Source organism: Hippocampus zosterae, chromosome 7 (assembly GCF_025434085.1).
Source record: "Hippocampus zosterae strain Florida chromosome 7, ASM2543408v3, whole genome shotgun sequence".
Lineage (NCBI taxonomy): Eukaryota > Metazoa > Chordata > Actinopteri > Syngnathiformes > Syngnathidae > Hippocampus > Hippocampus zosterae.
The window spans coordinates 753,468-775,538 of NC_067457.1; the positions used below are offsets into that span (position 1 = coordinate 753,468).

The 22,071-nt window shown below is 49.6% G+C and overlaps 3 protein-coding genes across 10 annotated transcripts; all 3 read right to left on the reverse strand.

Annotated features, from left to right (window-relative positions):
• Positions 1–412: 412 nt before the first annotated feature.
• LOC127603302 (troponin T, slow skeletal muscle-like) lies at positions 413–4,109 on the reverse strand. 2 transcript variants are annotated; one of them, XM_052069479.1, is made up of 13 exons: positions 3,841–4,109; positions 2,546–2,575; positions 2,428–2,441; positions 2,327–2,350; positions 2,183–2,198; positions 1,924–1,984; positions 1,623–1,739; positions 1,463–1,540; positions 1,275–1,388; positions 927–1,036; positions 757–847; positions 596–636; positions 413–519 (listed from the first exon to the last, which is right to left on the reverse strand). In XM_052069479.1, exons 1-13 carry the CDS (start codon positions 4,092–4,094, stop codon positions 474–476), a joined length of 996 nt encoding a protein of 331 aa, XP_051925439.1. In that variant the 5' UTR covers positions 4,095–4,109; the 3' UTR covers positions 413–473. The 2 variants fall into 2 exon arrangements, with proteins under 2 accessions (XP_051925439.1, XP_051925440.1); XM_052069480.1 differs by lacking the exon at positions 3,841–4,109 and having other exon boundaries at positions 2,546–2,583.
• A 98-nt stretch (positions 4,110–4,207) lies between these two features.
• LOC127603238 (carnitine O-palmitoyltransferase 1, liver isoform-like) lies at positions 4,208–13,353 on the reverse strand. 2 transcript variants are annotated; one of them, XM_052069379.1, is made up of 19 exons: positions 12,563–13,353; positions 11,250–11,402; positions 10,817–10,956; positions 10,564–10,735; positions 10,060–10,161; positions 9,763–9,900; positions 9,559–9,636; positions 9,269–9,376; positions 8,399–8,483; positions 7,721–7,916; positions 7,438–7,626; positions 7,067–7,172; positions 6,863–6,979; positions 6,369–6,533; positions 6,169–6,297; positions 5,724–5,879; positions 5,514–5,627; positions 5,324–5,416; positions 4,208–5,208 (listed from the first exon to the last, which is right to left on the reverse strand). In XM_052069379.1, the coding sequence occupies exons 2-19, from the start codon at positions 11,388–11,390 to the stop codon at positions 5,083–5,085; spliced, it is 2,355 nt and encodes a 784-aa protein (XP_051925339.1). In that variant the 5' UTR covers positions 11,391–11,402; positions 12,563–13,353; the 3' UTR covers positions 4,208–5,082. The 2 variants fall into 2 exon arrangements, with proteins under 2 accessions (XP_051925339.1, XP_051925338.1); XM_052069378.1 differs by lacking the exon at positions 8,399–8,483 and adding an exon at positions 8,888–8,975.
• Positions 13,354–13,504: 151 nt separating this feature from the next.
• brsk1a (BR serine/threonine kinase 1a) lies at positions 13,505–22,025 on the reverse strand. 6 transcript variants are annotated; one of them, XM_052069368.1, is made up of 20 exons: positions 21,803–22,025; positions 20,933–21,702; positions 20,753–20,847; positions 20,547–20,632; positions 20,322–20,462; positions 20,069–20,185; positions 19,873–19,906; positions 19,702–19,770; positions 19,466–19,612; positions 19,282–19,313; positions 19,033–19,197; positions 18,627–18,724; positions 18,328–18,475; positions 18,182–18,242; positions 16,917–17,550; positions 16,731–16,779; positions 16,524–16,647; positions 15,998–16,208; positions 15,819–15,908; positions 13,505–15,662 (listed from the first exon to the last, which is right to left on the reverse strand). In XM_052069368.1, the coding sequence occupies exons 2-20, from the start codon at positions 21,015–21,017 to the stop codon at positions 15,451–15,453; spliced, it is 2,598 nt and encodes an 865-aa protein (XP_051925328.1). In that variant the 5' UTR covers positions 21,018–21,702; positions 21,803–22,025; the 3' UTR covers positions 13,505–15,450. The 6 variants fall into 6 exon arrangements, with proteins under 6 accessions (XP_051925328.1, XP_051925330.1, XP_051925331.1 ...); XM_052069370.1 differs by adding an exon at positions 17,840–17,866 and having other exon boundaries at positions 16,917–17,193; positions 20,933–22,025; XM_052069371.1 differs by having other exon boundaries at positions 16,917–17,193; positions 20,933–22,025.
• Between the last annotated feature and the right edge of the window lie 46 nt (positions 22,026–22,071).

The window sequence follows — 22,071 nt, forward strand, 5'->3', positions numbered from 1 at the left end:
GCCCCGCCCCGTTCCCTCAGTGATGTTTTTCTTTTCTTTTCATTTGTGAAAACGGGGCGCAATAAAAGGAGTTTTGTATCACCCGGTTGCTCAATATTTTTCGACGTCTCTTCGGCAGCTAGTGTCTTTTCCATTTGTTGCCCCGGAATAATACAAGGACAAGAACGCGATTCTGAGTCAAATGGGTTTTTTTGGGGAGGGGGGAATGATTGAATCTCATCGTCATTTGTTGCAACGAGTTGCATTTGTTTTTGCCACTTTTCAAAGAGCCAACCCGGTTGGATTAAATGGCCAGCCAACTGAAATCGGTCGGGCCCTCGTACGACACGGCCTCGGAAAAATTCAACCGCAGATTTTTAACATGCAACACAGCAATTTATTCTTGTCGGTTTCCACTGCAATTTCCCCCCCCCCCCACTTCCAACAAGACCATTGGCACCTTGGTTTTTTTTGGGTGACTTGAGGGTGTTGACTCACTTCCAGCGTCCTCCGACCTTCCCCTTCCCGTGGCCCTTTTTGCTGCTCCAAGACAAGAGAAGATCTTTGAGCATTTTGCCGCCGGTCGCACGTACGCCGCCGCGTGCCATCAACTCACAACTTTTGAGCATGTTGGATTCTGTTCAGCAGGACGGTGATCTGGAGTTGGCAACGAGGGGGGGGGGGGGGGGGGGGGGTCACAATTTTAAAAGGTGACACTTTGCCATTTAGCTGAAATGTACCAGTCGTCTTGCTCGTATTGGGCGAAAGGGCTCACACCTCATACTTTTGTCTCTTCATCTTCTCAGCCAGGTCAAATTTCTCCGACTCCAGCTGATAGATGCATTGCCACATTTCCCCGGCTCTTTTTCTAAAAAAAGACAATTGAATGGACCGTTGACAGGATGTAGAAAAAGTAAATGAATGGCCAAACGATGTTCGAAAGTGACCTGAGGGCGTCCTCTCTCAGGTCGTCAATGGCTAGCGGCTGCTTCCTCTCCGACAGCGTCTTCTTCTTGATCTCCCTGCCCGTTTGTTTCTTGCCCCGCCTCTGCTCCACCTGCACCCATCAAGAAGCCAGCCGGCCTCACGTTCTCCGCTGGCTTTTAACTCGTCACCTTGGGAATTGTTGCCAAGACTCAAGCGCAGGTTAAGAAAAATGGAAATTCTTCCCAAATCGCCTTTGAAAGCATCAACTGAGGATAAACGATTGCATAAAATACATCCACACCCCCACCCCATCGCGTCTTTTGATAAAAGCGCAACATTATTGATAGCTTGTCTCCAGCACGACTGACCTTGGCCAGGAATCCTCCAAAGTGAGCCCCCATGTTGGAGAGCACTTTCTTCTTCTTGGCCTCATCTTCCGCCCTCTTCTTGGCCTCCTCGTCCTCCTTCCTCTGCCTCTCCTCCTGCGGACGCCACCGCCAAAAGTTCACCGGCCGCGGGTTTTTCGTGTGGTTCAAAGCTCATGCTGGGACATCACCGCAATCCTGGACTGTCGGTCACGCTCTTTTTCCGCTCTCACGCGCTGCTGCTCAGCTCTTTCTGCCCGGCGACTCTCCTGAGGTACAAAAAGACAAGTTATCTGGTGTGATGATGTATTTTCTATCCGCATAATAGTTGCATTAAAAAAAAAGTATTACAATCCTTGACTTGAGGCCAATGAGCTCCTCCTCTTCTTTTTTCCTCTGCTCAAAGTGCACATCAATCAGAGTTTGAAGCTCCAGGAGGTCTTTCTCCATCCGCTTTCTGTGGATGTCCTGATGGCAAACCGACGAAAGCACTTTTATTCTTCTCACCCCCCGCCCCCTCCTCACAGGAATACCAAAGCTCAGACTCCCAACTGAATCAAACGAACGGCAGAACTGCCAGGCCGACGTCTTTTGTCATTTTATCGCAACGCTGCAATAACTTCAAATAGAAAAGAAAACAAGGGGAACATACGTCAAAGTCCACTCTTTCGCCTTCTGGGATCTTTGGGGGTGCGAGCTGCGTGGCCAACGGCCTGCGAAACACGGATATGAATTTTTGAAGCGCTGTGTCACGGCTCACTTCATTAGGCACACCGGCCAGTACGCCGCAGCTCAATAACGGGAGGCTAACAGTGTCCAAAACATTGCCAAATCAGGACGCATCTTAAGCTGAAAATCAAACGCGAGACTTCTGCTGAGGACTGAACGTGATGCAAATGGGTGATACTCACTTGTGCTTGGGCCGTTCTTCAACGCGTTCAGTTCAAAACAGTGGAAGATGTCCATGAATAACCAAATAGAGTCAAGTCGAATCGCAGCGCACCGCCAAAATCAACATTTGACACCAACAAAGAAATCCCCACACACATCCTTACCTCCTTCTCCTTGCTCGTCTTCCTCTGTGGAGGAAAAGGGCCTCAACGGTGACAAAATTGATTTCTTTCTTTCTTTCTTTCTTTGAATTGACGTGACTTACCCTCGTGATGCACTCTAGATAGGAAAGAAAAGTACAAATACATGGCAGCAGACGCATTTCAAGGTGGAAGATCACGCTTGGTGAAAATGTGTCGGGAGAGATGAGGCAATTTACTCACCCGTGATCTTCCAAGTCAGACATTGCGACACTGAAACAGAAATAAGAAACGAAATACTGATCGCAGTGAATAAACGGAGCACCTCCAAACATTCTCATTGCAAGTCTTTTTTTTTCTTTTAACAGTAGATGAAAAATCTTTTTTTAATGATGTCCAAAAATAAAATCACGATAAAGCATTTCAACACCCCCATTCATTTGGCTGCCGATACTTTTGAACATGGATGTGTCGAATTTTTATTTCCAATTGATATGGTCTCAAAAGTTCTTTAACATTCGCCCGCATACACATGCAAATCTGCTAAATAGACCGAAGGCCATCATTAGGCAGCAACGGACCGGCGTGTCGCGATGCCGCCTTTGTTCAAAGGCAACGCAGCAAGTCAAAATAGCATTCGTCGTTAACGATCTCGGAATAGAAGAGAGGCCGCGGATGAGTGGCGTCTCCTAGGATAATAGCGAGGTATTACACGGCCTGTCATTCTTGTTTAATTTGATTTACTCCAAAGGAACGCGCGGCGGAGGGCTTAGAAGTGGTCGTCGGGCAGATCTTAACACCCGTCGGCTCTCCAATTACCGTCTAATCCACTTGACCATCTCACACTTTCAACATTTGGGGAAAGGAGTCGAAATGCTGATGGAGCTCACACACCAACTATGCAGAAATGGTGACACAGCTCTTGAATTGGATTGGACAGAGTTTGTCTCCCAAAATGCAATGATTTAAAAAAAACACAAACAAACGGCACTCTTTTGTTCTCACATACTAGATGTTGAATGCGGTCACCTAAACAATAACAAGGACGTATCCGGACACGAGTGCATTACACATGATGGATGGCACGGTTGCGAGCTTTGGCTGACCATGAAGCACATTCGGACCGCGCCAACGGGAATAAATGTGGCAAAAGGCCAGCACGCGCAAATCGGCCACGGAATTCCTCACGTCGCTCCCTTGTTATGATTGATGGGGCCGAATCGTCAGCGCAGCGGTTGGAGAACGGAGCCTCGACTAAGGGGTCGATTTCACTTCCTCTCCACCACCCCAAATCAGCTTTTCCGAAACAGTTTGACAAATCTTCGCTTTAACGAGACCTTGCAAGCACCAATTGATTGATCCAAGTCCAATTAACCCCTTCTTTTTGTTTGACTACATAGCCCCCACCCCACACTTCACTTCATTCTGATTACTTGCCATTTAAAGAGGAAAAGGATGTAAAATATGAGGCGGTTCGTGCAAAAGGATTCCAAAAAGTACCGGTAAACACACCGATGTGTACAAGTCATCGTTCTTACCGGTTTGGCGGACGTTGAGGTGGAATAAGCGGACTGCCTGGGTCACTGGCTCTTTTATAAAAGGCTCCGGCGGGGTGACACGAAGGGGACGCGGAATAAAAATGAGCGAGCGGATTATTGGCGGCTTTTGGGAGCTGAAGCCCGAGTCTGGCAGAGCGGCTCGTGAGCGAGCGCCTCGTTGCTGAGCTCACAGCTGAAATGAGAAGACAAAAAAAGACAGGTGGTGACAGCGCGGAACAAAAGAACCATTTCATTTTTTTCCCCCTTTGAATCTAAAGATTGCCTCCGTCCCCTCGGGCACGGTGCTTGGTCACGATGGGTTTTGGTGCAGTGGAACACACATTTTTAAAAAGCACACGACAAGCACTTCTTTCTTCGACAATGTCTTTATGTTAACTTCAGGTTAAAAGTTTGGATTAAAGTCATGTGACACAGTCTGAGCAGGGCCTGTGGTGAAAACAGAACAACATCAAGCAAGGAGCTTCTGTCCGGCTTGGCCTTGACCACACCTGCTTGAACCAAAAAGTCCACATTTGACCTGCACGTGTTCAAAAACATATGTGGCATTGCTTTCCTGCTTTTCAAGAACTGGGCAGATGAAAAGAAAAGAAAACCCAAACAAAGGTAGGGATAGATACAAGGAGTGAACGTGCTTCCCCATCATTTCAAATACCCGAATGCACTCGAAAGTCAAAAGCCTTTGGCACATAAAGAAGAAGCACATTTTACTGGAGAGCAAAGCAAAATGTTTTAAGTGAAGGAATGTTTCAGGCGCCTTCGTGGTTATATATCTTAATGTGTGTGTGTGTGTGCGCGCGTGTACATTTGTGTCTTTGCGTGCACGTTGTCACTGCACAATGCCCAAGCAAACACAAGCGCAAATACTTGAGCATTCAATTGTATCAAAACAAACATGCCCGTGTGCAAAAAAACAAAACAAAAAAAACTCAGTATCCACCGTGGGAATAAATACACATTTAAAAAAGAAAAAAAGGAGTATTAATTCCTAGTGGGACTGAATGACACGTTCTTCTGTGAACAACCCCAGCAGATATATAAAGGCATGTAAAAACATCTTGGACACAAGATGTCTGGTTTCCCTCAACTGAGCTGTCTTTTGATCTGGCTGCTTCGATTCTTGTCTGATTTCTTTTCTTCTCACGTCCACACTGCCCTCAATCTGTAACGCTGCTTAAAACACTTTCCCTTCAACGATCCCTTTTCCCCCTGCGGCGAAAGCATCTACAGGTTCTTCTTGAGCTCGGGCCGACCCTCCTCGGTTTTGCTGGGCTCTTTCTGGCCGGCGCTCATCAGCTCCAGCAGGTCGTGCAAGGCTTTTGTGATCTGAGCACCAAACTTATGGGCATCCTTGAAGGGACATAAAATAAAAAAAAAAAAAAATCAATAAAGGTGATGGTGCGGGGCGGGGGGTAATTTTACCAACTCGATAACACGTGGCTCCCATGAAAGGTTGCAAACTCACAGTATCTGGACAAGAGTGCTTGCAGGAGATGTGGAAGTTGATCAGGCTGTCTCCCACAATGTAGTAGGACACCCCGTAGCCGTCATCGGCCACCTGAAAAGACAACTCTCGTCTTTTTAAACTCTTCCCAAAGGTGAAGCTCAAACGCACGACATCCACCTCTGCACCCGCCAGACAAAGTTGGACTAACCGGACCAAAGCCTCCCCCGCAGGAAATGTACTCCGGGTGGTTCACGAGGTCAAACAGCTCCACCTGCTGGATGGATGTCTGACTGGTGGACAGTCTCCAGGGCTCTGATAAAACCTGAAGGGACCCAACAGACTCTTGGATCCAAAGAACTGAAGAGACTGATTGCGACGATGTCATGTGAGCGTTTCCAAAAAAAAAAAAAAAGAAGACCTCTTTCAAGAAAGGCGATTCCACTCCGAGGTACTGGGACACGACGTAGAGGCAAAAGAGGTGTCTGTCGATGCCGGCGCCGGTCATCGCCATGCGGTAAAGGTTCTGGTGCGTTTCGGATGCCGCGCGGAACAGGCGCCTGCAGACGTCTGCCGACTGATGGAAGGAAAAAAACAGCTGCTTTTGGTTTTGTGTGCCAAATAGGGCTGAATGATTTTGGGGGGGTCAAGTGGCACCCTAAAACACACAGCAACCTCGAGATGCACGATAAATATTGGAATGACGACGTCTTGTCAATAACTTATTTTATTTTTTAAAGGGCCGACGGTCATGAGTACGACGGCTTTCTGAAGGCCAACAAAGAAGGAACCCCCCCCCCCCCCCCGCCCCCGCTGCTTGTCATGACAAGTTAAGCATTCCGTCGACAGAAAGCGGACAATCTCACCTCACCGCCCACGAGCGCTTTGACAAAGGCACTGCTCTCGTTGGTGCAGGAGCGAACCGTCTCGGTCCTGCCTTCCCTGAACAGACGAGTCATGGAGGCCTCGTAGGTCAGGCAAAACGTTTTCCGATTCTGGAACGTCACAAGAACAACTGCAGCCAAAGTCCACGGCGGTAAAAGCACTGAGAGGCATCAAGGCTCACCCTGAAGTAGGCCAACTGAAGAGCCACCTGGATGAAGGCGTCCGGACTGACTCGACACTTCTTGATCTTTCCCTTGCCGAAATCTCGGAACGAGATCACGTGGAAGTCGATGTCGTCGGCGAGGGCTTGGGCCACTGCCAGGGACTGAGAGATCCGCTCCTCGCACTGCGACACGCGGGGGGGGGTTTCAACGTCAACTCGGTCCCCAAAAACTTTTGTGCTCCAAATAGAGCATCATTGTTCATGTATCTACGCTCGTGACAAAGAGTCAAGGGCAGAACACGGCAATGCTTCTTCACTTTCATCGATTTTTTTTTACTTAACAGAGAGGACGGCATCGTTTTTTTTCAGTGAGCACCGATTATCACCGGAATTACAATCCAGACACACCACCGAGTTATGAGTGTTTTTTGTGACATTTTGGTGGTATACTGAGAGATATTTTTACGCCCTACAACGGCATTGCACTCAATGCCTTGACCAGACCGACTAACCTCAGGCGGAATTTTCCATGTGAGCTTCTGAGGTTCCGCGAGCGATGGGTCCACATCACCTTTGCAGTGACCTTCACTGTTGTAACCCAGCTGGAAACAGTCGGTGGCCACGACGTACTGAAAAAAATATATTTTTAAATGTCGAAGGCGCCGGGATTCGTCGAGGGCCAAGCGGCTCTCGGATGATCCCCCCCCCCCCCTTACCTCCCACAGGTGCGCGACCACCGGTGCGTCGGCCCACGAGTGCTCCGCGTTGATTCCGTTCTTCCCGTTCTTGAAGATGACCACTGAGAAAGACTTATCGAACCACCTGCATGGCAGAGAAAAGACGGACGTTGTGAGAGGGGGAAAATAAGAAAGGCGACATTAGGGGTGTCCAAAGTATAACCGGTCGACTGCTGGCTTCTACTATTTGGCTAATGCTACAAAGAGCATTTGGACGTTCTGTATCTTTACCCACACCGATGGACAGGCGACCGTGTTTAGTTAGTGATGTACCGTCCCCCCCCCCATACCTTTACACGTGCCTCGGCTACACGGTTGTCAAGGCAGAGTTCACTTTGGACGAGAATTACCTGTCGTAACACTTCCCGTGCAACAGGCACTTAGCGTAGCGGTCCAGAGTCCCCGCCGGGTCGTAGTCCATCATGCCCTGCACGTCGTCATCCAGGGTTACGAAAAAGGCGGCTTTCTCGATGCAGTCCAGCGAGCGCTTGTTGAGCCCGCTGCTGAAGTACTTGCTCCTGGCTTGCGCCCACGGAATTCTGGGTTGAAAAGCGAGCGACATTTGAAAACCAATCCACTTTCCCTCACATTGCCTTCGATACAAAAATAAAAGAGCGGTCGCTTCTCACAGACCTATCGCCGGCGGTCAGAGCGCCAAGTTTGGCTTCTCCCGCGCAGGGTGCCGAAGGGTCATCGAGGATCCTCTGAATCTGGAATTCGAGCTCCCTCGGAGAAAGGAGTCTGCCCGCCTGGTACGCCCTCAGCCGAAAGTAGCGTCCTCTGTGGTACACGGCCACGTAGTCGCTGTCCTGCCAGTGCTGAACGGTGTCTTCAAGAGGCAAAACGGGCATGCGTTTTGGACTTGAAGCGGCTCGAGCATATCCGGTGCTGTTGGTTGTGTTGGCAATGTTCCGTTTGGTATCACGACCTGTCTATTTAGGGCCGTGTTCCCCATGGCGGACTTGATTCAGCCCACCGAGCTATTGGGAAATCCCACATTAGCAGCTGGCGTTTGCCAAAGCCACCAAAATAATTTACGGGGAAACTCGCCCGTGCGAAGGCCAGTCTGGAATTTCTGCCTGAGGAGACGGAGGAGCGATAGTAACGGGCCTGAGTGAAAGAATACGACGTGTGCTTTTGGTTTCAAATTCCAAATGAATGACGAGAGTAAAACGGACGGGCCACTTTTAGTTGTCTGCTAAAGTGATACGAGGGAATAACTATGGCAGCGAGGGGTCGTGTTCTACATCTACAGCTCTAAAATGAGGGACGATCTGGCTTTGAAAAAAAAAAAAAAAGCACCAATACTACCTGTTCGCGTTCCAGGGATTCGACATGTGTCAAACATCCTCTCAAACTGATAGGAGCAGCAAGGAACCGCAGACCTCAACAACCACTGAGTCAGAGGAAGAAGACAACAGCGAAGTACGGACCGCAGAAACACCAGTGAGCAGAACGGTAGAAAACCCAAAACCAATACGAATGGAAAAAGAAACCGAGGAGAGATGAGAGAAGGTGAGATGCAGGCAGAAAAGAAAAAAAAAAGACGTTAGTCAAGTCAACGGCCTGGCTCACAAAAACAGACGCAGCTCAACGGGACCAAAGGTGACAGGCGAGGGATGACAGGACTCAACTTGAGATGCTCAACAGTGACTAACTTTTTTTTTTCCTCCGACCCCAGCATTGTGGACCAGCCATGTGGACAAGCGGCCATTTTGAGGGGATGTTGACGCAATATGTGCGTACCAATGTGGAAGCGTGTATGCGTGCGTGCGTGTGTGTCCATGTCTTTCTCTTTACCCGTCTCCTCTCCAGGAGTGCGTGTGGTGTTGAACATCCTCTCACACTGAGCCGCACACAGAGGAATGACAGTGCCGGGTATACGACTCTGAGAGGTGAGGAGGGGGTGGGGGGGGGGAGACATATTGTAAAGCAAATAGAGTAAGAGTGGCGTGTGTGTGTGTGTGTGTGTGTGTGGGGACACAAGCGTGGTATGAGAACACGAGGGTCTTGCACATCACATGTAATAAAACTCCACAGATTGATGGATGTAGACGATTACAAAAAAATAAAAATAAAAAGACAGATATGGTGCCTCAAATACTGACAGATTGCATTTCAAGGGACCGCACTTGTTATTGGCGCGACTCTTGTTGCCGAGGCAACAGTGGCTAAACTCACGGGTTTGAGCTCTTCTCTGTTGAGCTTGCGGCGGTACAGGAACATTGCGTGGATTGTGTTACCGGCTCGGGCTGCCTGGATGGGTGTGGGGGTCACATAAAGGAAGTCCTTGCGGCAGAGAAAAGGGAGAGACGGGAAATCGGGAGATTCACACAACTTGAGAGAGACGATAAAAAACACGAAAACAAAACTATGCCAAGCGGATAATCTGCAGCAGTACTGAATCATTATTGTTCTAATAACAAGTCACCGACGAAGTCAAATAGAGTTGCACCAAAAGGGGTAAATACCATGCCGTAATAGTTACTGTTGACCATAATGGGGCTCCTTCCTCGCAAATAGACGTATTCCTCCCACCAGTCGCTGACCTAAAACACATGAAAAACATGATAGAGAGGAGGGGGGGAAAAAAAAAGCCAAGCGCTCAAATGACTTCAGAAACATTGCTCATGCCGTTTTCCCTAAGTGCAAGTTTTTGAAATGTGGTGACTCACGTAGTTGGCGGCCCAGAGCGATTTCAGTTTGAGGTACCACTGCAGGCGATTTCCAAGGCGGCTCTCAAATTCGCCGGCCAGTTTGGTCATCCGCTCGTACTGGGTGTCATCCATCAGCGGGCGCACTGACTCCAAGTACTGAACAGGACAGACAGGCCGGATCACAGGAAACGCACGTCAGAGTCGACAAGCCAGTCTTATATGTGGAACACAATTGAGTATAGATGCGGGACCCAAAAATTACATAAATAAAAACAACTAAAATGATGACAACGCGATCTACAGGTGGCAACCTACCCTCTTGAGCGTGTCCTTGATGGCCGGCACAGGCAGGTTTGGCAAGGAGCCCTGGTAACTGTAGAGCAGAGGCTTTCGGCCGGAGAAGATGCGCACCAGTGCCTGGCATACGGACACATTCATGTCACTTGGGGAATTTTAATTTAGAGTTTTTAGTTTTGAAATGGAGTGATTCGCCAATAGTTTTGCGGAGCTGCTTTGTTCGTTTTTATTTGGGTCTTTTTTGTTTTACTTTCGATTTTATGAGTGCTCGTGTTAATTTTGGTGCGTATTTGTTGTGTGCAAGATTTTTAAAGTTATCACCCCAAGTATGATGCGGTACCAATCACAATAGAAATATTATTCTAAAAACAACCATCCCCAAACCAAATACAGGTACTGTATAACAATGCACAGACTTTGCAGTACAAAATGTGGCGTGCAAAACACCGCTTCTAAAGTGAGCTTGGTTGGTCTCACGTCGCCTCCCTTGGTGTGCTATGGGGGCAGGAAACAAGCACTGACCACCCAGACTTTCGTGGTGGTGGACATCTTGCCGTGCTGCTCGAAGATCCAGCGGTGATAGGAGAGGAGCTGCTTGAGGCACAGGCGCATGGTGAAGATGAGCAGGAGCCACAGCAAAGTGCTGAAGAGCACTGCCGAAACCACCGTCTGACATTGGCTGCTCATGGACTGGCTGCGCGAGAAGCGCAGGAAAAATATTTCGCTCAATGACTGCTCGGAGCAGATTGGCCGCCGAGTGTGCTTTTTTTTTTACCTGACGGGCAGATGTTCTTGTATCTTGGCTATGAGTCCCATGGAGGGGTCGGAGCGAGTGTACATGGTGGCCAGGATGGCGATGACCACAAAGAGCCAGGAGGACGGGCTGGCGGGATACACTCCCGTGATCACGCTGTTCTATTTGTCAGGAAGGGAGGGGGGAATTGTTTACATTCATGCTTTCTTGTGGCCCATTACATAAGTATGCTCTTTTCCACCGATGATACAACATAACTGATTGTAAATGAGTTTCCCCACCCCCAAGCGTAACCACGGCTTTATTGATTGACCGTGTCCAAAAATGGCACGCGTTAGCAAGCCATCTGCTGTGAAGCGTTCATATTGAGTATCCACTGATTAACTTATGAAGTGAGCCCGCACGGCCGAATCACCGAACAAGCGATGACCCAAAATCACGGAGGCGGACATACCTTGAGTCGAATGATACGTTTCTTCCAGGAGCGAAGGCCCGAGCGGTAGATCTCTGTGAGGGCCTGATGGGACAGCTGCAGATCGATGCCTTCCGGGGTGACGGTGAACTGGAAGGCCACTGCCTGGTGGGCCTCCGCCATGATGGCTGTGCGCTGGGCAAAAGAAGAGAGGAGCTTGGAGTGACGGGTCAATGTCGCGATTGGGATACAATGTGCAATTCTTTTTTTTCCTCACCATCGTCTTCCCACAATTTTTTTTTTCAACAAACACAAGCAATACATGAATCTGGATTACAATAATCAATGTCAGATTTGTTTTACAAATACATTTTGGTGTGATAGGCTGGGCTTTCTCGAAAATAAACCGTGAATTCATATGAAAGACAGTTTCTCGACTTGCGGTCTTTGACGCGTTCACTACTGTAACTTCACCTCTATTGCATCGACTTACACAGGTTTCAGGTTATTGCGCAGTACCACAACATACAATTAATGTCATTTGATTGGTACATGGCCAACAGGGAATTCAGGTTTTGTCAAGTGTTGAGATGAACCGGAGTCCAACTCCAACGACATCCCGGTGTACGTCTCTTCCTCAAACACAACAGATTCAAATGCCAGCGGTTACTGTAAACATTTAAAGGCAATGATTTTCTTTCACAGCTACCATTTAGATTATCTGTCAGATCAAATGGAGAATATGCGTAAGACCCATTAGGTTTATGTGCGTGTCTGTGTATATACACACACACACACACACTTATTTTTATACACACATATGCACAGACCACAACTTGAAGTTAGTGTCGACGTTGACCATAGCGAGGTAGCGTGTGATTTTAAACGCAAAAGCACACAAAACTAAATTTGAAGTCGTCGCGAACAACGAGTGACGAAAAAGACTGAGTAATGGAGGTTTTCAGGGACTTGCATAACATCGCTGCTGGAAAACTCGTTTTTTTGTAACGGTAAACATTAAAAACGTGTTTTTTTTGCAACATGTTATGCAAGTACCACACTGGCGTTAACACGTTTTAAGACATTTGAAGCTAGCTTAAAGCTAGTTCCTGTTTGGCACTTTGGAATTTCTTTCTTTCTTCACATCAAGATTTTCTCTTTTTCAAACGTTATATCGGGGTATTTTTGCCAGGAATTGGTGGGCAACGTAAGTGAGCTAAATGGAGAAAACACCTGCAATAGTCATTGGTCCACGCCACTCGAACTGGAACTAGCCGCATTATTGTCACGTTAGCCACAGTCGTCACGTCAGCTTCAATCGTGACACATTTCACGCCACGCCCGTGCCGTCATACCTGCTGTTGGCCTTTACGGAGTACAAAACGGAGTTGCTGGATCAAGCGTTTCACTTAGAACATCGACAAAAGTCGTCCGCGCAGTCCGGTCGGCCCTCCTCGGCGGAAATTTGTACAACCGAACCGTTGCCCTCCGGAATAGACCTGATGATGCCTTCACAGACTGTCTGAAACATCAACATCATGTGAAGGGTTAGGGAGTTCACCGTTGCAAGTCACAATCACAACTCGGTTAGAACAGTGAAACATTTGTTTATTGCTCAAAAGTAAAACTGATAGTAATTTAGTTATGTGACATTGACATTATTTTAATCAATATGATTATCAACGCGCAACTGAATTATTCTGTACTGTACATACTGTGCCGAACAGATTCATGCACAAATTGAGACAATAAACAAATGTTCCTATCAAACACCGTCAATAATATACTTTGCGAGTTGCACTAATTAGCTTTTTTTGAATGCATTTTATTTACAACTGCACGCCACCAAAGCATAATTTTCACCCAAAGTATATACTATACATACAGTATACAGTAAATTGTGAATCATTTCATTTTTATCCTCAAATGTGATATTTGAGCCTGGATGGCTGAAAGCAAAGCTATTTATTCTGTTGTATGAGCGACAAGAGGGTACAGGCTCATCTTCTGCCATCTAGTAGAAGAGCATCTCATCGTTCCGCCTGTCACGCCACAGAAATCAGCACTGGTGTCATGGAACACTCACCTGACTTCAGTGCAGGGTAGCAAGGGTTCAGTTCCCACCTTAGTGAGGGTGTAAATGCGAACGGCCTTTTGTCTCTGTTTCCTGGGATTGACTGGAGCAGTCTAGGTTGGACTGTGCCTTCTCCTAAAGTCAGCTGGGATACACTGAACGGGGTTAAGCACGACACAAAAAGGCAATACGACCGGGCCTCAGAAATGCGAGGAGCCACGTACACAGATTTAGGGTTTATTATTGTAACTATAACAAGAAAGTGGATCGCTCTTTATTTTTGACCCTCAATTCAATTGTAATTCTTTTTTTTTTAATCACAGGCAATAGTTATAAGAGTGCACTTTTCATATTTAAATTATGATACAGACATTTTTTTCAACACCTTTTTCTACTGACCCTTGATGGATGGAGGATAGTTTACAATCTTGGCCACAGTTGGGTCAATGACAGTGAACGTGGCGTATAGAAGAGAAAGATGAATCGGATGGCGGCGAGTGCAGAGAGTGAAGCGAACGTTTCTCGCACGGCATGTGAGGGGGCGGACAAACGGGTCAGAGTGACCCGGGGAGGAAATGAAAAGTTGGAGTAAATTGGCACGTGTGGGGTGGCGGGGGAATGGGCAAAATGCCTGTTCCGGTGGTTTGGTTGCGTATCTGTCAAGTTACTCTGCCATCAAGCACTACTCTCCCACGCATAGCGGCACCGAACCTAATGAATTCAACTTCAGATAAACTGAGCTCACGCTGTACTGCCATTGACTGTTCACGTGATGGAAAAAGTTACTCTGCGGACAACCAATTGTGAAAATAAGTGAAAGATGAACAAATGGCTGCGTGCATGAATCAATAGGTTTAAAAAAAGGCAGAAATGAGCACGGTCCTGCACGTTTGTTGCATATTGTGCCGCATGGAAGACTGGTGATGCGCATCAGCTAGTCTATTCGAGAACTGGAGTAACACTACGACATGACTGTGTGCGGGGCAGGATGAGAGGATCTGCTTACTTCCCCTTTCCAAAGTCCAGCTCAAGCGGGAATCTGACACAGAGAGCCGCGAAACCATCAACGTGTGCCTTTTGTGTGTCCGTCTTGTCGGGATACTCTGGCGAGAGTTTGACAAGTAAAGGAGGCTGCGGTCTGAAGCGTCGCAGGCCAGGAATGTCATTCTCTGACAATGTGGGACAAACAGCTGTGATGAGATTCATGGACATATTAATTAACATGTCGGGTTTTTCCTCTCTTTTCATCGAGTAATGTTGCTATTTCTGTCGAAATCAAACAATAATTTCCCTCAGAGTAACGGTAGTCCAAAGACATGAGTTCATCTCGTTCGTCTCTGAAGAGAAATGAAAAAAGAAGGGGAAAAAAGTTGCGCTGAGGAGGCAGCTTCCTCTCCCCAGCGCCGCCATGTATGTTGTTCTTGCTGCTACCGCCGCACGTCCTCAAAGGAAAATAAATAAGGACCAAATAAAAAAATAATTTCTCACATTCACTGACATAGCTTACTTTGTTGGTTTTCTTTGAGTCGGAGTAGGACGCTGCCTTCCTGAGAAGATCAGGCCCGCCTTTTTTTTTTTTTTTTCTCGGCTCGCTCCCACTCAGCGAGGAAGATGCTTCAGGTTTAATCCGCCTCCGACATACACGATGTCGTGAGCCGACGGGTCGTCCGTACGTCACCCGAGAGTGACGCGAAAGACGCAGCGGTTCATTTTCCATCCAAGCTCGAGAGCCGTCGCGGCACGCCTAATTCTTTTTTGGTATCAGATCTTGTAGTACGATGCTTACGGAGGACGAGCTATCGGGTTTCGTCGGCATCCTCGAGCAGGGCTGATTCACTAACCGGCATGCACATGAGCACTTGAAAATTCCTACTCTTGATTTTGAGAAACTGCAGCCACGGCGGGAGACCAAACTACTCATTCATGTGTTATGTTGTCACCAAAGGGCCAATCCGTCGCTCTGGTTTAAGGGTTGCGGGTCCGGGTAGGCCGAAGGATCCAGACAATTGTTAAAAAGCAAGATGGGGGGAAGGCTCAATTCTTGCTCTGACCAAAGCATCTCCGACTTAGTGGAGAGAGGAGCTTGTGTTTTGCGGGGACGCTCGAAGATGGAAGTCAAAGAATGCGGAAGCCGCTGCGGCATCCCGCGGCGCGGCATCTCGTTTGAACCTACGGTTGCGATTGTGTTCCGTTGGTGGACAGAATTCGGGTTCTCTCCTTCGCCGAGCCCCTGCGCTGCAGAACTCCCCCGCTGCCTCCGAGGCCGCCGCCATCTGCTCGCTCGCCCCACTCGCACCTGTCGCCCCCGCCCTCCGAGCGCCTGGAATTTTGCCGGGTGGGGGTCCGGTGGGGTCGGCCGTTCTTCTCATCCGGGAAAGGATCTGGAGACGAGAACAGGGAAAGTCACTGGCTGTCGTTAGCGGGAGAGAGAGAGAGAATTGATTTTGGAGGATGTGGAAGGACATTGTCAGTCTAAAGCAAGTCAGCTTCTTGCGACGCCATCGAGAACTCAAGTTTGCACGTGGCCTGGATCTCACCGGATAGGGCTTGCACCAGGGGTTGATCATGGGAGCTGAGAAGCTGGGCTTGAATCGTTTCCACCACTCGTCTGAACCTGCGACTCGGACCTAAGGAAGCGCGACGGAAACGGCGGCGCTTATCGTTGCGATTCAGTGCCGACGCGTTCCAATCCGTGGATGAGGCCAACCAAACTTGCCTGATATGAGGGTGAAGGTCACGCTGTAGATTCCCGTCTCCCTCCTGGCGTCCCTCTCGGCCCTCTCCCTGTCCCGCTCCTTCTCGCCCTCGGAGAAGGCAATATCCACCTGAAACTTGACGGGCTTCTGGAAGACGGAGGGGCCGCCGGAGGACTTGTATTCGGCCCTGAAGCTTGTCTGCGAGATGACGCTGTGACTGAGCGACGGGATCTGCGCGGGGGGGAGACAGAGAAGAAGCAGAGAGACCGACAGACTTACGAGGCGGGAGAGGTACGGGGGATCCGACGTGAGTGCGGGGGGAGACAAAAGGTGAGGGCGAGGGTGTGGAGAGGAGAGAAAGAGTGAGCCACGGGCCAAAGCAAAGGCATTCACATCCAATGTGCCGCCGGCGAGCAGAACTGAACCGAAAGAAAGAAGACGGAAATGACGTACGCACCTCCGAAAAGTCCGAGTTTGAACACGCGCCCCGAAAAAAGGCCCGCCACCTATGAGAGGCGGGGCGGACAGCGCACGCGGCATACTCACAGACAGGAAGGCGTGGACGATGTCGGCTTTGACGGAGCTCAGAGGTTTGTCTCTGATCACCACAAAGATCTGCTCCTCTTTCTCCAGGCCGATGAAGTTCCCAAACCACGACTTCTTGGCCAGCCTGCCACGGGCGCAAGGCCAGACACTCAGGAGGCGAGCCGCGGGATTTCGCCACGCGTTGTTCGTGCGCAAATGAGGACTTACTCAGGGCTGGATTCCGGTGTTAAACTGGACATGTCCTCCGACGTGGGCACTGAAAGAGACCGTTACTCGGTTAAGTCTGGCGGGACTCTTCGTTGGCAGAATGTGACTTTTCTCAGGACAGCCACATTCCGTCGATCGACTCGATTTGAGACGCGTGGATCTCAACGTCGCTGACCACTCGCTCACCTTGCAGTTTGCGCCGATGGAACCGAGGTGAGCCCAGCAGGTTGTTCTTGAAAGAATTGAGGCGAGTCCTCCAGTGGGCGGAGCTGCTGGCCGCCATCCCGCTTCCCCCTCCGGGGCTGGAGGGCGGGGTGAGCGACAGGGAGCCCACCCCGCCCCCTCCCTCGGCCCGCGAGGAGGAGGAGGACGAGGAGGAGGAGGGCGGGGTGGAGGAGGGGTGCTGAGGGTGGTGGACGGGGGTGCCCAAGGGCGTGGGTAAAGGAGAGCCCTGGGGAGTGACCTGCGGCACAGAGCGGGCAGAGTTTGGGTACAGGCTCTTGGTCACGGACTTTAGGACCGAGGACGACGGGAAGAAGAAACGGGGGAAGGGCGAGAGCAGGGGCGAGGGGGAGGGCGAGCGGGAGGGCGGGTTGTGCAGAGGCAGGGATTTGACGGGCTGGAGGTGAAGCCGTTCGGCGGGTCCCTTGGTGGGCAGGGTCTGGGTCTTTGGATGGGGGGGAGCTTTGGGCCTGTCGTGAGCCCGCGCTGGGCGAGGTGTCGTGGCGCATCCCTGTTTGGGCTCCTTTGTTTGGGGGGACGCGGCGGCGGCGGAGGTGACGTCTGATTGGCTGAAAGTGAAAATGGGACTTTGATAGGACTGGAGGGGTGGGGGGGGGGCGTATGGAAAAACAAGAAAGAGAAGGGATGGAACACGGAGAAAGAAGGATGGAAATGAATATCATGCTTCATGACAAGAGACATGACAAGGCATCTTGTGAGGTAAGTGAACACCAAACGGCCCCGACTTCCAGCGAGAGGCTCGATGAAAAGCTGTGACGAGACGCAAGCGCAATGATTCCAATTCTTTCCTGCATATTCATGTACACATTTATCGGCTCATGCAGGATGTGAGGTGGACGATAGAAAAGTGAAAATGGCACACAAACCTGCCGCGTGAGGTGAACTCGGGGGAGCTTGATTTGTGGTAATGTTCCAAAAATAAAAAATAAAATGATTAGAGGAGACGGACAAAGGATGCTTGTGGGAGTTATGGCTGGTGGTTTGGGACTGAGATTTTAGAGGACATCTTGGAATTTAGGATCGAGCCTACTGTAAAACACACACCCATTTAGTGTTCTTTTGGTCCCTAAAACAAGTGAGCAGTTGACTTTAAGGGGAATAATAACAATCATGAGTACATGATCCCGGTGCGGGTCATCAATGGATTCTGCAGTCACGCTGAGCCGTATCGCGTTCAGCCATTGCCAGTAACTGCAGCAGCAACTTACCCTGGGACTACTGAGAGGGCTGGAGGAGAGACCGGTGGAAGCTCCGCTCACCGAGCGAGACCTGACAAAGGAGCAAAAATGACACTTTAACATTTTCGTCACAGCCCGCAGACAATCCCGAGCGAGTCGGCTTGAGTAAGACGCACCTCTGGCTGTGTGCGGCGTCCAGAGCCCGGCGAGGAGGCGTGGGAGAGCCCTGTTCCGTCACGCTCAGCACCTCCAGGCTCTTCCTCTCGGGACGGCAGCGACCGTGACGCGTCAGCATGGGTGAGTCCACGCGCTTCCGGGGAGGATCTGCACACCGGCGGTGGAAAATGTGGCGAGTTGAGCTAACGACCGTCTCCGATGTCAAGGTTTAAAAAAACAAAACAAAACAAAAACAACGGCAAGCTTCAACTGCAGCCTTCCTTGAGTGAAGAACTAACACTGCCACCTAAGGACTGACCGGCGTCGTTGCGCTGAGGCAAGTCCTCGTCCTCGTAGCTGGGGTAGCGCTCTTTCCTGTCCAACAGCAGGTAATAAATCATCTTTTCCTGGTTTTCCCTGAGCAACGTAAGATCAACACAAGGAGCACAGCGGATGCGGAGTTAAGGTAGGGAAAGGCAACAAAGAAAGGAGTACATTAGAAAGCCCAAAATCAAAGACCAACCGTCAAGTGCGAATTATCATTATGATTTTTTAATTTTTTTAATTTATGACGTGGCCCCGGAGCACTCAGAAGACACCAATAGTTGTGCCATCACACTCTAACGTGCAACCTGAAATTCTTCAATCCTCTCAAACACGAGTGCATCTTAAAGCATCCTAAAATATGGGTAAGGGAATTAAAAAAAAAAAAAAAGAAGGCTTACTCTTCACATTGCAAATCTCGCGTGAGCTTGACGCGGTCTCTGAAACAGCCCAGTGAGTGCATGCTGTCCAACACATCCGGGTCCAGCTCAGTCAGGGATAAGATTCGCCTCACGCACACTCTTCTAGGAGGGGGCTGCTCAGGACAAGGCTCGTTGCGCCCACCCCTGTAAACGCAAGCACAGAAGGTATCGATAATAAATGTGACGAAATAAGACGTGGCGTCGTACTCCGCAGACGAGTATACTCACAAATACCAGGCATGTTTCTGAATGGTCTCCAGCTGTAGGAGAGACAAGAAGTAAGGTCGGTTTACGGTCTTGGACAAGTGAAAACGGAGTTTTGTCGCTTATTCAGTGCAGCTCTGATGGGCACCAGTGACGATACAGAGCCAATGTAGAAAACATGGATATTGGCAAGAGAGCAATCGTGTACCGTGAGACGCTTTTCGGGGTTGACCTCAATCATGCCCTTCAGCAGGGACTGGCAGTCCGGGGGGATGAAGTGCGGCATGTGGAACACGCCGCTCTTCACTTTTTCCAGGAGCTGGCGTAAATTGTCATGGTCGAATGGCAGGGCGCCCTGGCAAAGAAGGAGACGTATTAAAAAAAAAAAAAAAGGTCAATAAGAAGCACAAAGAGTCGTCATCCTCGTAGGTCAGATGTATTTACCACGAGCAGAGCAAAAAGAATGACCCCACAGCTCCACACGTCTGCTCTCCTTCCATCATACTTCTCGCCCTACCAAAAACAGAAGCCCATAGGTCCCAGAAAATCAACACCGACTGTGAAACCAAAACGTCACCTGGCTCATCGAACTTCAATGTCTGAGTGGTGACTTACCCGTATGACCTCAGGGCACGCATAATGCGGTGACCTGAAATAAGATAATTGTATGACACGCATTGGTACAACGGGCAGCTTTGAGGACTCTGCACTGAAACAGTGTAACCTGTAATCAGCTAATCTTTCAAAAGAAAAAAAAAATAATAACCATCTGATGTGTGTTTATGGGCAAATTGAAGACGCAGGCACTCACCCGCAGCTGGTCTCTAACAGGCTGTCCCCCACCTGGAGTGATGCCATACCAAAGTCGGCGATACGGATGTTGTTCTTCTCATCCAGCAGCAGGTTCTCCGGCTTCAAGTCCCTGTGGCTGCACCAATGCGGAAGGGATGTTCGTTGAGCGCATCCGCAGGACGCCATCAGAGGGAATACGGCGTCGGTGATCAACTGTACAAATGACTCCAAGCCAAGAGTGCAAGAATGAGCACTTGCACATCAGAACCTACCAGATGGAGTGACTGTGGCAGAAATCCAATGCGGAAATGATCTGCCTGAAGAACTTCCTGGCTTCTTTGGGAGTCAAACGGCCTTTCTTTACCAGGTAATCGAAGAGCTCTCCTCCCGACACGTGCTCCAACACCAGGTATCTATCGATGGACAGAGATCTGACCTCACCGACTCCAACTCGAGCATACATCGATGCCGATGGTGCCAACGGCATCGGAACTCACAGGTATTTGTTGTTCTCGTATACGTCGTGCAGCTTCAACACGTGCGGATGCTCGATGAGTTTCAGGATGGCGATCTCCCTCTCGACCTGTTCAGAGCGAAACGAAAGAATGGCCGTGAGTTGAAAATGAAGCGCAGCACCGTATACGGTTGACGCGCCCGACTCATGGAGGCAAATCAAGGTATGCTGACGAGAATGTCGGCATACCTTCATTAACACCGACTCAGACAGCTTCTCCCTGTTGACGATTTTGATGGCGACCTTCTGACCGGTGATGCAGTGGATGCCAAGCTTGACCAGTCCTAAAAGGGGGCCAAGAGGAACAACTTTTCTTCAGTCAATTGGACGTCAAATTGTGATGTGAAGCTTCCGTTATCCTCTACTCACCCGTCTGTCCCTTTCCCAGTGTTTTTTCCAGCCGAAAGGGTCCGACATACTGAGCGGACTGACTCAAAGGCAGTTCCTTACTCATACTGCTGTTACTTGAGGAACACTGGACTACAAGTGCGGCGATTATTGCAATTACTGCACTATTCTACAGCCTATGCGGGTGTTATCGTGGCACACACAGCGCTCACACTTGAAGACTCTCAACACACGGGGAGGGTAGTCAGTCAAAGCCTCCATTTAAACCTGACTAATTTGTGATTTCTTTTTGTTATTTTTGGGAGGATGAACGAAACGGGTCATTCGTGCAAAAGAAACGCAATAAACATGGCAAACTCATCAATTCAAGCGTATTTGCATAACATCTTGTCACATATTTGACGAGGGCGACATGACGGCTATTCAAAGACGAGTGTGAGGGAAAAAAAAAATACCGAGAAAGGTGCGGAGTGAATCTGAATGTTATTTCTCTCGCTGTCGGGCCTCAGGGGTGGAGCGACATGCTAAACGTAGCCTCGCCGCCGCTCTCCCACACAGCAGCGAGGCTAGCTTGTAGCTTTAGCTTCGGTGCCTTGACCCAGCGGCGGGTCCTGTCAAAATAAACCCCGCCGCCTCGACTCGTCGGCCACCGAGAAACGCTTGGTACACTGCTCCGACGGGCGCCTCATTCTCTCGACAGGTGGATGGATGCTACGCGTATCCGGCGTCGGCTCGAAGTCCTTCCCCCGCCTGTCCCGTCCTCCCTTCGGCCAGCGCTGGGCTCTACATCCCTGCAAGGAGGCAGCCGATATCACAGCAGCATCTTCTCCGAAGCAGGTGCAATAAAAAAATTTTAAAAAGCGACGCAGTCTATGCCCTGTCTAGCACTACCTCCCCGCGGGTGCCTCTTTAGCTGTCGGTGATAGTTGGCGCAGGGTTAATAGGCCCCGTTGTATTACACTGCATTGGCTTTTCTTGCCGTAAACCGATCTTTTTTCTTCTCCCTCTCGTTTCGCATCAGTCGCATCAGCATCCGGGTCCTTCTCCATCCTCGAGTCTCGCTCCGCCGCCCCGCCCTCCTCCCCTTCCTCTTCCTCCTCCGGCATCCAGGCCAGAAATGGTGGGAGATGGTGATGGGCACATCTGCTGAAGAGTGACAA

What these genes read in the sequence shown, in the direction of transcription:
- LOC127603238 (XM_052069378.1), bottom strand. Translation starts at nt 11,390, where the DNA reads ATGGCGGAGGCCCACCAGGCAGTGGCCTTCCAGTTCACCGTCACCCCG. An exon ending in CAAGAACATCTGCCCGTCAG is followed by an intron (nt 10,736 to 10,816) that starts GTAAAAAAAAAA and finishes CTTCTCGCGCAG; the next exon opens with CCAGTCCATGAGCAGCCAAT. An exon ending in TTCAGTTGGCCTACTTCAGG is followed by an intron (nt 6,298 to 6,368) that starts GTGAGCCTTGAT and finishes GTGACGTTCCAG; the next exon opens with AATCGGAAAACGTTTTGCCT.
- brsk1a (XM_052069368.1), bottom strand. Translation starts at nt 21,017, where the DNA reads ATGAGTAAGGAACTGCCTTTGAGTCAGTCCGCTCAGTATGTCGGACCC. An exon ending in CTGAGTCGGTGTTAATGAAG is followed by an intron (nt 20,633 to 20,752) that starts GTATGCCGACAT and finishes CGCTCTGAACAG; the next exon opens with GTCGAGAGGGAGATCGCCAT. An exon ending in TACGAGAACAACAAATACCT is followed by an intron (nt 20,463 to 20,546) that starts GTGAGTTCCGAT and finishes GTCCATCGATAG; the next exon opens with ATACCTGGTGTTGGAGCACG.
- LOC127603302 (XM_052069479.1), bottom strand. Translation starts at nt 4,094, where the DNA reads ATGAAATGGTTCTTTTGTTCCGCGCTGTCACCACCTGTCTTTTTTTGT. An exon ending in GCGAAAGAGTGGACTTTGAC is followed by an intron (nt 1,740 to 1,923) that starts GTATGTTCCCCT and finishes GTTTGCCATCAG; the next exon opens with GACATCCACAGAAAGCGGAT. An exon ending in TTGGCCTCAAGTCAAGGATT is followed by an intron (nt 1,541 to 1,622) that starts GTAATACTTTTT and finishes TTTGTACCTCAG; the next exon opens with GAGAGTCGCCGGGCAGAAAG.